The sequence below is a fragment of the Oryx dammah genome, unplaced genomic scaffold, assembly GCF_014754425.2.
Source record: "Oryx dammah isolate SB20612 unplaced genomic scaffold, SCBI_Odam_1.1 HiC_scaffold_23, whole genome shotgun sequence".
NCBI classification, from domain to species: Eukaryota; Metazoa; Chordata; class Mammalia; order Artiodactyla; family Bovidae; genus Oryx; species Oryx dammah.
This window is the reverse complement of record NW_024070207.1, coordinates 18,995,646-19,007,626: the sequence shown is the minus strand read 5'-3', so window position 1 is coordinate 19,007,626 and position 11,981 is coordinate 18,995,646. Positions and strand designations below refer to the sequence as shown.

The window sequence follows — 11,981 nt, the reverse complement described above, 5'->3', positions numbered from 1 at the left end:
AGATCCACCATACTAAAAAGTATAGGACAAGGTGGACAGGAAACAGACATGAGTCTCTGACCACCAAAGAAATCAAGCAAATCTGATCCAAGCAGATACTTGCTGCTAGGAAAAGAATCATTCCAAAGCACAATCTAGGTGCTGGCCTTTGAGTGACAGCAATGCAAGATGGCAGCCACCATGGGCCCTAATGATGAATATACACCCTTAAAATAGATTGTGAACCTAAATACCAAGAAGCACACACTTTTGTAAGATTTGTAACAAAAACTAATATGAATGGAGTTAATAGTTCTGATGGAGTGGTGGACTCAAGAGCCCTATCAGTGCTAGCAAAATGGCAGAATTCATATAGCATAAAAGTTTTCCTGCAAGAGCTTCAGCATCTAATGATGTCTAAAGTGTTAGTCACTCAGTCTTGTCGAACTTTGCAACCCCATGGATTATAGCCCACTAGGCTCCTCAGTGCATGGTATTCACCAGGCAAGAATACTGGAATGGGTTGCCATTCCCTTCTCCAGGGGATCTTCCTGACCCAGGGATCAAACCCAGGTCTCCTGCATTTCCAGCAGATTCTTTACCATCTGAGCCACCAAGGAAGCCCCAATGATGTCTAAAGAAAATATGAAACTCCCTCAGCTGCCTGAAGGAAAGTGTGATAGCAATTAATCAAAAAGAAAAACCATAAGCCCTCTCGAGCTCCCTCCATTCTATTTATGCGTCTTCATTTTCCACAGTAGTAAATTTTCTAGATATCTTTTAGACCTCAAAGTACTAGAAAGGAAGCTCCCATTCAAAGTTTATCTTAAGATAGTGTAAATGATACTAATTTTTTGTCCATTTTAGATATATGAGTTGTGTTATAACAACAACAAAATTGTACATTCAAGCAAGTAGATGTGTGAGGCCATCTAACTAATCTGGGGAGTTAAATTTAACTGGCAGTTAAAGATAAAGACTGACTAGCTACCCATCTCAAGAAGGTTGTGGCACGCTAGTTGCAGAAGCCAGTCTCACAATACAGTGAACCTCAGAAAGAAAGGATAGTATGACCACATTCTCTTCTAACTTTCAAGGGGTGATCCCATCAACAAATAGAAAAGTAGTTACACTAGTCTCAAAAGCCAGATTCCCCTCAAAGTTTTCATAAATTTGTGGGAATAATTGACCCTGGTCCTAACTTGGGTGAGATAATTTTGTTAAAGATCAAAGAGGGGAATTTCTCTGGTGGTCCAGTGGCAAAGGTTCGATCCCTGGTCATGTAACAAAGATCCCACATGCTTCAGGGCAACTAGAGAGCTTGTGTGCTGCAATGAAGACCCAGTACAGTCAAAATAAAAGCAAAACTTAAAATAAAATTTAAAAAAAAAATCAATGAGGAGCTAGCTAGGCAAGATAGGTCACAGCCTAAGAGATAGCAGCAACTCCCAGACCAGGAATGGCAATCTGTCTGCAAGGTGGCACCCACTTCTTACTCTCAGGTTTATGTCATATATTGCTACCTAATCTCAACACTCCTTTTAGATAAGCCTAAGAATCCTACTCAACACAAAGCCTTCGATAGCCACTATTAATTGATAAATCCATGTTTTACACATAAGATTAAATATATTTTCCATTTACATTACAATGAATTGTTAGAGCAACTATAGTCCCAAACTTCATGAAGCCTCAGAGAACTTATTCTGTGTTGACTTTACAATTCCAATTCTCAATGTCACTGTACAGTCCACCAATGCTACCCAGGGCCCTGGGATTAAGGACAAAATCATTTTATGCCTTGTAAGCCTGCTATATAAATTCACAGTGATTGACAGAGCTTACCCAACCATGCCTCTGCCTTGCATTTTGTGGTTAACCCCTCATGACCCATAACAATGACCTTAATGTAATGTAACACAGAGCCAGCACCACTGCCCTGTAGACCCAGGCAGAGTGGATAGAGTCTTAAAGTAGTCTTATATTTCCTAATAAGTTTAAAGCATAAGAAGAACCTGTTTTTTCCCACCTTTAATTTTGATGAACCTTGATAATGTTTTCCAGTTTAAACTAAAAGCAGACAGGTCCTCAGAAAGACATCATATCATTTTTTTAATCTAAGGGGAAAAAATGGTTATGAATTTTAGTATTCAAAAGCAAATTTTAAAAGGCAATAATTTCACTAAGAACTATTTGCATCTATAAATGTAAACAGTTTTACTTTAGGGAAAAGAAACTTCTGTATCAAAGGCTCAGAGCTAGTGTTTCATTTTGTTATTTTGCTTTTAAACAAAGTCCTGAGAGAGAGAGAGAGTGAGAGTTAGTCGCTTAGCTGTGTCCAACTCTTTGTGACCCCATGGACTATAGCCCGCAGGGCTCCTCTGTCCATGGACTTCCCCAGGCAAGAATACTGGAATAGGTAGCCATTTCTTTCTCCAGGGGATCTTCCCGACCCAGGGATAGAATCTAAGTCTCCTGCATTGTAGGTGGATTCTTTACGGTCTGAGCCACCAGGGAAGACCAAACAAAGTCTTGCTACTTCTCAAATAGATCCTGAGTGCTAGAAGATTCTCTTTAAAAGTCAATGGTCCTTTTACAATGATGTGTTAGTTTCAGACAAATCCTCTATACTCCAATAATATTTTTTTAAAAAGCTAATGGACCTTACAGATTTAACTCTGTACTAGATTGAGTATGATTAAAATATTTTCTAAAAAGTATATCAAAAATTAACTAAAGCCTATTCAATTATAAAAGAATTTAACTGCTGTTTTAAATTTCTAGAGTGACTGTAACAGCAATTTAAAAAATCATATAATCTGAAAATCAAGAACTTACATAATTTTTTATTAAGACTTTATGGGGGAGTTTTCTTCTGGGCTCTCTATTCTGTTCTATCAATCTATGTTTCTATTTTTATGCCACTGTTATGCTGTTTTTATTGCTACAGCTCTGAGTATATTTTTAAACCAGGGAGTATGATTCCTCTAGCTTTGCTCTTCTTTTTCAGGATTGCTTTGGCTATTCTTGGGGCTTCCCTGATAGCTCAATTGGTAAAGAATCCATCTGTAATGTGGGAGACTTGGGTTTGATCCCTGGGTTGGGAAGATCCCCTGGAGAAGGGGAAGGCTACCCACTCCAGGATTCTGGCCTGCAGAATTCCAAGATCCACTGGGAAGGGATAGGCTATCCACTGCAGTATTACTGGGCTTCCCTTGCAGCTCAGCTCGTGAAAAATCTGCCTGCAATATGAGAGACCTGGGTTCAGTCCCTAGGTTGGGAGGATCCCCTACAGAAAGGAAAGGCTACCCACTCCATTATTCTGGCCTGGATCACAAACAGTTGGACACGACTGAGTGACTTTCACTTCACTTTGGCTATTCTGAGTTTTTTCGTGGTTCTGTATATATTTTAGAATTGCTTTTTCCTTCTGTGAAAAATGCCATTGGAATTTTGATAGAAATTGAATTGAATCTATAGATGCAGTCAACTAATATTTGACAAGGGACATAATAATACTCAATGTGAAAAGTATAATCTCTTCAATATCAGTTAAGAGAACTGGGTAATCACATGGAAGATAATTAAATCGGACCTGTATCATATACCTCTCACAAAAATTAACTCAAAGCAGATTAAAAATTGAAACATATAACATGAAGCCATAAAACCTCTAGGGAAAAACCATAAAGAAAACCACCTTGAGAACTGGCCTTGGTGATGATTCTTTTCTGATATAAAACCAAAAGCACAAGCAACAAAAACAAAACAAGTAAGGGAGAAAAACATCAAAACATCTTCTGCAGAGCAAAATAAACAGTCAACAAAATGGAAAAAGTAACCTAGAGAGTAGGAGAAAATATTTGCAAACCATATATATCTGAAAAGGAGTTAATGTACAAAATATTTATAAAACTAATACAGTTGACAATTTAAAAATACAATTTAAGATGGGCAGAGAAACAGAATAGACATTTCTCCAAAGAAGACCTACAAATGCCTAAGGCATACATGATAACATGTTCAATGCCACTAATTATCAGTTCAGTTCAGTCCTCAGTCATGTCCGACTCTTTGCAACCCCATGAATTGCAGCACGCCAGGCCTCCCTGTCCATCATCAACTCCTGGAGTTCACTCAGACACACATCCATCGAGTCAGTGATGCCATCCAGCCATCTCATCCTCTGTCGTCCCCTTCTCCTCCTGCCCCCAATCCCTCCCAGCATCAGGGTCTTTTCCAATGAGTCAACTCCTCGCATGAGGTGGCCAGAGTACTGGAGTTTCAGCTTTACCATCATTCCTTCCAAAGAAATCCCAGGGCTGATCTCCTTCAGAATGGACTGGTTGGATCTCCTTGCAGTCCAAGGGACTCTCAAGAGTCTTCTCCAACACAACAGTTCAAAAGCATCAATTCTTCGGCACTCAGCCTTCTTCACAGTCCAACTCTCACATCCAAACATGACCACAGGAAAAAACATAGCCTTGACTAGACGGACCTCAAAACTACAATGAGCTATCACCTCATACTCATTAAAATGGCTATCAACAAGAAGACTAAAGATAACATGTGTTGGTAAGGATGTGGAGAAAATGGCAAATAGATGGGGAAACAATGGAAACAGTGACAGACTTTACTTTTTTGGGCTCCAAAATCAGATGGTGATTGCAGATGGTGATTGCAGCCATGAAATTAAAAGACACTTGCTCTTTGGGAGAAAAGTTATGACCAACTTAGATAGCATATTCAAAAGCAGGGACATTACTTTGCCAACAAAGGTCCATCTAGTCAAGGCTATGGTTTTTCCAGTAGTCATGTATGGATGTGAGAGTTGAACTATAAAGAAAGCTGAGTGTCGAAGAATTGATGCTTTTGAGCTGTGGTGTTGGAGAACACTCTTGAGAGTCCCTTGGACAGCAAAGAGATCCAACCAATCCATCCTAAAGGAAATCAGTCCTGGGTGTTCATTGGAAGGACTGATGCTGAAGCTGAAACTCCAATACTTTGGCCACCTGATGCAAAGAATTGACTCATTGTAAAAGACCCTGATGCTGGGAAAGATTGAAGGCAGGAAAAGGGGACGACAGAGGATGAGATGGTTAGATGGCATCACCGACTTAATGGACATGAGTTTGGGTAGACTCTGGGAGTTGGTGATGGACAGGGAGGCCTGGCATGCTGCAGTCTATGGGGTCACAAAGAGTCGGACACGACTGAGCGACTGAACTGAACTGATACATTTTTGGTGTGAATGAAATTTGCTGCAGTCACTATGGAAAACAGTATGGAAGTTCCTCAAACAATTAAAAAATAAAACTACCAGCAATTCCACTTCTGGTTATATATACAAAGAAAATGAAAACAGAATATCAAGGGACATCCACATATCTATGTTTGAGGTGAAGTGAAGTGAAAGTCTCTCAGTCGTGTCTGACTCTTTGCGATCCCATGTACTGTACAGTCCATGGAGTTCTCCAGGTCAGACTGCTGGAGTGCGCAGCCTTTTCCTCCTCCAGGGGATCTTCTCAACCCAGAGATCGAACCCAGGTCTCCCACATTGCAGGCAGATTCTTTACCAAGGAAGCCCATATCTGTGTTTACTGCAGTATTATTAACAATATCCAAGGTAAGGAAACAACTTAAGTGCCTATCAGTGGATGAATAGATAAAAAGATGTGATTTATATATACACAATTAAATATTATTCAACCATGAGAAAGAAGGAAATCTCTCCATCTGTGATAGCATGATGGAACTTGAGGGCATTATGCTAAGTGACATAACTGAGAAAGAAAAAGAGAAATACTGTGTGATCTCACTCATATGTAGAGTTTAAAACAGTCAGGCTCATAGAAACAGAGGGTAGAATGGAGGTTACTAGGGCCTGAAGGTGGGGGAATTAAGGAGATGTTGGTCAAATGGTACAGACTTGCAGTTAGATGAGGAATAAGTTTTGGAGATCTAATGCAGAACATTGAAATTATGGTTAGCAATATTGTATTATAAACCTTAAAGTTATTAAATGCCTAGATACTAAATGCTCTAACCATAAAATGAAGTAATAGTTATGTGACGTAATGGAGGTATTGACTAACACTAAGGTGGTAATTGTACTGCAATATATAAATGTGTCATATCAACATACTATAACCTTAAACTTATACAATGTTATAGGTTAATTATATCTCAATTTAAAAAATACTTCTTTGTTTTAAAGCAATTTTAGGTTCACAGCAAAACTGGGGGGAGGTACATGTATACACACACACCCCCACACACCCACACACACAAAGACGTTATATACTCCCTGACCTCAAAACTGCATAGCCTCCCCCAATATCAACACCCTGTCACCAGAGTGCTACATTTGTTACAACTGATGAACCTACATCAGTACATCCTTATCACTCAAAGTAAGGTACATTAGGGCTCACTCTTAGTGTTTTATAATTTGTGGACTTGGACAAATGTGTCTATCTACTTGGACATGTATCTATCATTATGGAATCATACCCAGTATATTCACTGTCCTAAAACTTACCTAGGCTCCAGCTATTCATCCCTCCTCCCCATCTCCCAGTCCCTGGCAGCTACTGAGTTTTTAACTATCTCCATAGTTTTGCCTTTTCCAGAATGTCACAGTTAGAATTATATAGTATGTAGACTTTTCAGATTGGCTTATTTCACTTAGTAATGTGCATTTAAAGTTCCTCCATGTCTTTTTATGGCTTCATTGCTCATGCTTTTTTAGTGCTGAATAATATTGTCAGTGTCTGGGTTTACCCCAGTTTATTTGCCCATTCTCCTACTGAAGGCCATCTTGGTTGCTTTTCCTTGTCCTTTTCTCCTTGTGTTAGTCACTCAGTCACGTCTGACTCTTTGCGACCCCAGGGACTGTAGCCTGCCAGGCTCCTCTGTTCATGGGATTCTCCAGGCAAGAATACTGGAGTGGGTAGCCGTTCCCTTCTCCAGGGGATCTTCCCAACTCAGGGATAGAACCCAAGTCTCCTGCGTTGCAGGTGGATTCCTTACCAACTGAGCCACCAGACTCATTCTGTTTTTTAAGTTTTACCAGTTATGAATAAAGCTGACACAAACATCCATGTGCAGGTTTGCTTATTTTTTTGTGGACTGAAATTTTCAGAACTTATGTATTTTTAAATGGAAAGTAGTTGAAAGACTAGAGTATTTAACAAATACATTACTATTTTATGCTTATTGCAATAATTAAATTTAAAACTATCACAATTTAGACTTTTCAAAGTTAAATTCCTCTATTAAGCCTTCTATTCTAGAAAAAATATAGAGCTAAGATTTGCCAGATTTAGATGTTTAGTAACCTCAGCTATTCAAAGCAAACAAGAATCCCAAAATAAGAGAAACTATGAAATAGCTAAGAAGTAAGAAGTGCATAGTTCATAGGTTTTGTCAATAATGTTTTCACTGGCCAGAGAAAAAGGGGTAAAATTTTACACAACACCCCCCCACCCCTCCCAGGGAAAAGGAATAGTTGATCGATTAGTTTAGATAGCAAAATCCAGCCCCACTGCAGCAAAATAGAGAAGAATAGGAAGGGAGGAGAAAGATCAGTGAAAAACAATGGAAAGAATATCAAAGAGGAAAGAGATCCATGTTATAAAACACGAGAATAGCAACAGAACTCTGACATCTGTGAGCAGAGACTGCAGATCACAAGGAAGAAGACAAGAAGTGTGTACAAGTGACCTGGGGGCTTAAGGACAAAGGGGAAAGTCAACCCTCACTAACAACTAAGAGAATCGGTGAGTTGGGGAGTGAGAAAGAGAGAGAGAGAAGGGAGGGAGGCAGGAAGAAAAGGAGGAAGAGCAGAGAAAGAGGGGAGGATGGAGGGAGAAAGTAGAGAAGAGGAAAGAAGGGAGAGAAGGAGAGAGGAAGGAACAAAAGAGAGAGGGAGGGAGGAAGGGAGAAAGGGAAGAAGAAAGAAGAAAAGAAAGAAGTGACTATAGGTTCACACTGTACTCCAAACCTCAATAGTTTCTAAAGGTTTAGCTTCCAAAGTAAAAGAATTGACATATATAAAAACCCTGAATTAATCTGATTGAAGAAAAACTCTTTACAAAAGCAATGAAGCTCACAGAATATTTTAGTAAGATTTCCACTATAAATAATCTTTAAAAAAAAATGCTTGAGGGATAGATAAAAAATCACAAACTCAAGACATTTAATAACCAGATCATGGAAGACAACTGAATAATTAGCCTACACTGAAAACCCCCAAATTGTCAAATGTTCTTTGAAGTAATGCTAATGGGTAAATATGGATGGCACTTTGTGGAGTTGTTGACTGATATTAGCAACAGTACACTACAGTGTTTAAGCTTGAGGGTTCTGGAGCCAGACAGTCTGGGTCAAATTGTGGCTCTGCCACTTACTCAGCTCTTGTTTGGTTACCTCATACTAAGTTATGGCTTAAGTAAATTTTTTAATTGCTCAGTGCCTCAGTTTCTTCATCTGTAAAATGTAGATAAATATTACCTACTTCATAGAGTGGCTGAAGGAATTAAATGAGATGAGACAGAAAAAGAATTAGCACAGTGCCCAGCATATAGCAAACATTAAATAAATGTTAGCAATTTTTATCATAACACATCATTTGGGCAAGTCAAATAACTTGCCCACCTTTAGTTTTTCCTGCTACCTACTGCCATTGTACCAATTTTCTTAAAACTAACCTGCTAAAAAGTTTGATGACACCCTGTTGTATATAACAAATAAAGTCTACATTTCTTGTCTTGAAATATAAGACAATTAAAGTTCTCCTACAACTTGGTAACCTTTACTAAGGTTTAAGGTTCTCCTACAACTTGGTAACTAATACTAATTATGTATTGGGCCACCCAAAATGGACAGGTGATGTTGGAGAGTTCTGACAAAATGTGGTCCTCTGGAGAGAGGAATGGCAAACCACTTCAGCATTCTTGCCTTGAGAACCCCATGAACAGTATGAAGAGACAAAAAGATATGACACTAAAAGATGAACTCCCCACGTCAGTAGGTGCTCAATATGTTACTGGAGAAGAGTGGAGAAATAGCTCCAGGAAGAATGAGATGCTGAGCCAAAGTGAAAACAACGCCCAATTGTGGATGTGACTGGTGATGGAAGTAAAGTTCGATGCTATAAAGAACAATATTGCATAGGAACCTGGAATGTTAGGTCCATGAATCAAGGTAAATTGGAAGTGGTCAAACAGATGACAAGAGTGAACATTGATATTTAAGGAGTTGATGAACTAAAACACTTGGGAATGGGCTAATTTAATTCAAATGACTATTATATCTACTACTGTGGGCAAGAATCCCTTAGAAGAAATGGAGTAGCCCTCATAGTCAACAAAAGAGTCCAAAATGCAATACTTGGGTGTAACCTCAAAAAATGAAAGAATGATCTTTGTTCATTTCCAAGGCAAACTATTCACAGTAATCCAAGTCTATGCCTCAACCACTAATGCTGAAGAAGCTGAAGTTGAATGGTCCTATGAAGACCTACATGACCTACTAGAATTAACAGCAACAAAAAATGTCCTTTTCATCATAGGGGACTGGAATGCAAAAGTAGGAAGTCAAGAGATACCTGGAGTAACAGACAAGTTTGGAGTACAAAATGAAGCAGGGCAAAGGTTAACAGAGTTTTGCCAAGAGAATGCACTGGTCATGGCAAACACACTCTTATGGGCCACAAAGAGTCAAACACGACTGAGCAACTGAACAACAACAACCACAAACTATGTATTAGTATTATCATTCCCATTTCATAGAGTAGGAAACTGAGGCTTATTCTATTAAGAGAAAATATTGCCCTGTGAAACTGTCTTACAACTTTACTCTGGCTTAGCAACCTATCACAAACCTTGAAGTTAAATGTGGACAGTAACTTTATTTTTGTCCCCAAATACTACTCTTTCCTTTCAGTCCACAGTAACTTCAAGTCATGGAGATGAAGATGGAAAAAAGTCTAAAGATCCAAGTAATTCTTTTTTTAAATTATTTTAGTTGGAGAATAATTACATATTGCGATGGTTTTTGCCATACATCAACATGAAAGGGCCACAGGTATACATATGCCCCCCCATCCTAAACCTCCTTCCCCCTCCCTCCCCACCATCTATCCCTCTAGGTTGTCCCAGAGCACTGGCTTTGAGTGCCCTGCTTCATGTATCGAACTTGGACTGGTCATCTATTTTACACATGTTTCAATGCTATACTCTCAAATCATCCCACCCTCTCCTTCTCCCACTGAGTCCAAAAGTCTTTTCTTTACATCTGTGTCTCCTTTGCTGCTCTGCATGTAGGATCATTGATACTGTCTTTCTAAATTCCATAAATATGCATTAATATATAGTATTTGTCTTTCTCTTTCAGACTTACTTCACTCTGTATAATAGGCTTCAGGTTCATCCACCTCATTAGAACTGACTCAAATGCATTCCTTTGTATAGCTGAATAATATTCCATTGTGTATATGTACCACAACTTCCTTATTCATTCATCTGCCAGTGGGCATCTAGATTGTTTCCATGTCCTAGCTCTTGTAAATAGTGGTACAATGAACATTGGAGTACATGTGTCTTTTTCAATTTTGGTTTCCTCGGGGTATATGCCTAGGAGTGGGATTGCTGGGTCATATGGAATTTCTATCTCCAGTTTTTTAAGTAATTTCCACACTGTTTTCCATAATGGCTGTACCACTTTGCGTTCCCAACAACAGTTTCTCCACCCCCTCTCCAACATTTGTTGTTTGTAGACTTTTTGTTGATGGCCATTCTGACCAATATGAGATTATAGTTCATTGTGGTTTTGATTTGTATTTCTCTAACAATGAGTGATGTTGAGCATCTTTTCATGTGTTTATTAGCTATCTGTATGTCTTCTTTGGAGAAATGTCTGTTTCCATCTTATTCCCACTTTTTGATTCAGTTCAGATCAATTCAGTTCAGTCGCTCAGTCGTGTCCGACTCTGATTAGGTTGTTCATTTTTCTAGTATTGAGCTGCATGAGCTGCTTGTATATTTTTGATATTAGTTCTTTGTCAGTTGTTTCATTTGCTATTATTTTCTCCCATTCGGAGGGCTGTCTTGTCACCTTGCTTATAGTTTCCTTCATGAGCAAAAGCTTTTAAGTTTAATTAGGTCTCTTTTTTTATTTTTTGTTTTTATTTCCTACTTTGGGATGTGGGTCATAGAGGATCTTGCCGTGATTTATGTTAAAGACCCAAGTAATTCTATATTTTCTATTATCTGTTTTCTTTGGTGGGAAGCAGGAAAATTTTTTCAAAATGGATTATGAGCTTAAATGTAAATCCTAAAACTTTGAGAAAAAAAATAAAGGTCAAAATGTTTGGGTTATAGGGATAGACAGACTTCTTAGAATTAACATCAGCTTTATGCTTCTATATATCTATTAAGATAAAGAAAGAGAACAATTCGAGGTCAAGAAGGCAGAGTGTGTGGCAAGGAAATGGAAAGGGAGACTGGATAAAAACAAAAAGGAAAACGAGGAAGGAAAAAGGGAGGGGGGGAAATGCTTCAATAATTGTCTGATCTACATTTTCTTTCTCTCTCTCTCTTTTTTAATAAGAAACAGGCAAATCGAAACAAGTGTAGACCCATAACAGTATCTTTCACAAGAGGGCACTGGTACACAGGATGACAAGATTAATATGAGTGAATGTACCTCAGAGAAACAGAAAAAAAGGTAATCTCCTCGCTGTCTGGTGCTTGCTAGGGAAGCATTCTGTTTATGCTCCAGGGCACTTGAAGACTAAAAAGCCTTATTTGTCACTATAGAGATGAAGGCCAGATCTTTTTAGCCACAGCCCCCCCCCCCCAAAAAAAAACCCATAAATACTGCATCACCCAAAAGTTGAGCACCCTAAACTATTAGGTGAAATGGCTGATATTTTTAAACAATTTAACAAAACCATTTCTTTCATTTCTATTTTTTACATGAGGCAAGAGTTTCACAGA

At 38.6% G+C, this 11,981-nt stretch overlaps 1 protein-coding gene across 1 annotated transcript; it reads left to right on the top strand.

The window, feature by feature from the left end:
* Positions 1-203: 203 nt before the first annotated feature.
* Positions 204-669, top strand: LOC120881407 (ubiquitin-conjugating enzyme E2 variant 1-like; the record flags this gene model as incomplete). The annotated part of the gene is made up of 2 exons (XM_040265114.1): positions 204-401; positions 598-669. Coding segments are annotated over 2 exons (270 nt in total), but the record flags the coding sequence as incomplete, so codon positions are not given.
* Positions 670-11,981: the final 11,312 nt, after the last annotated feature.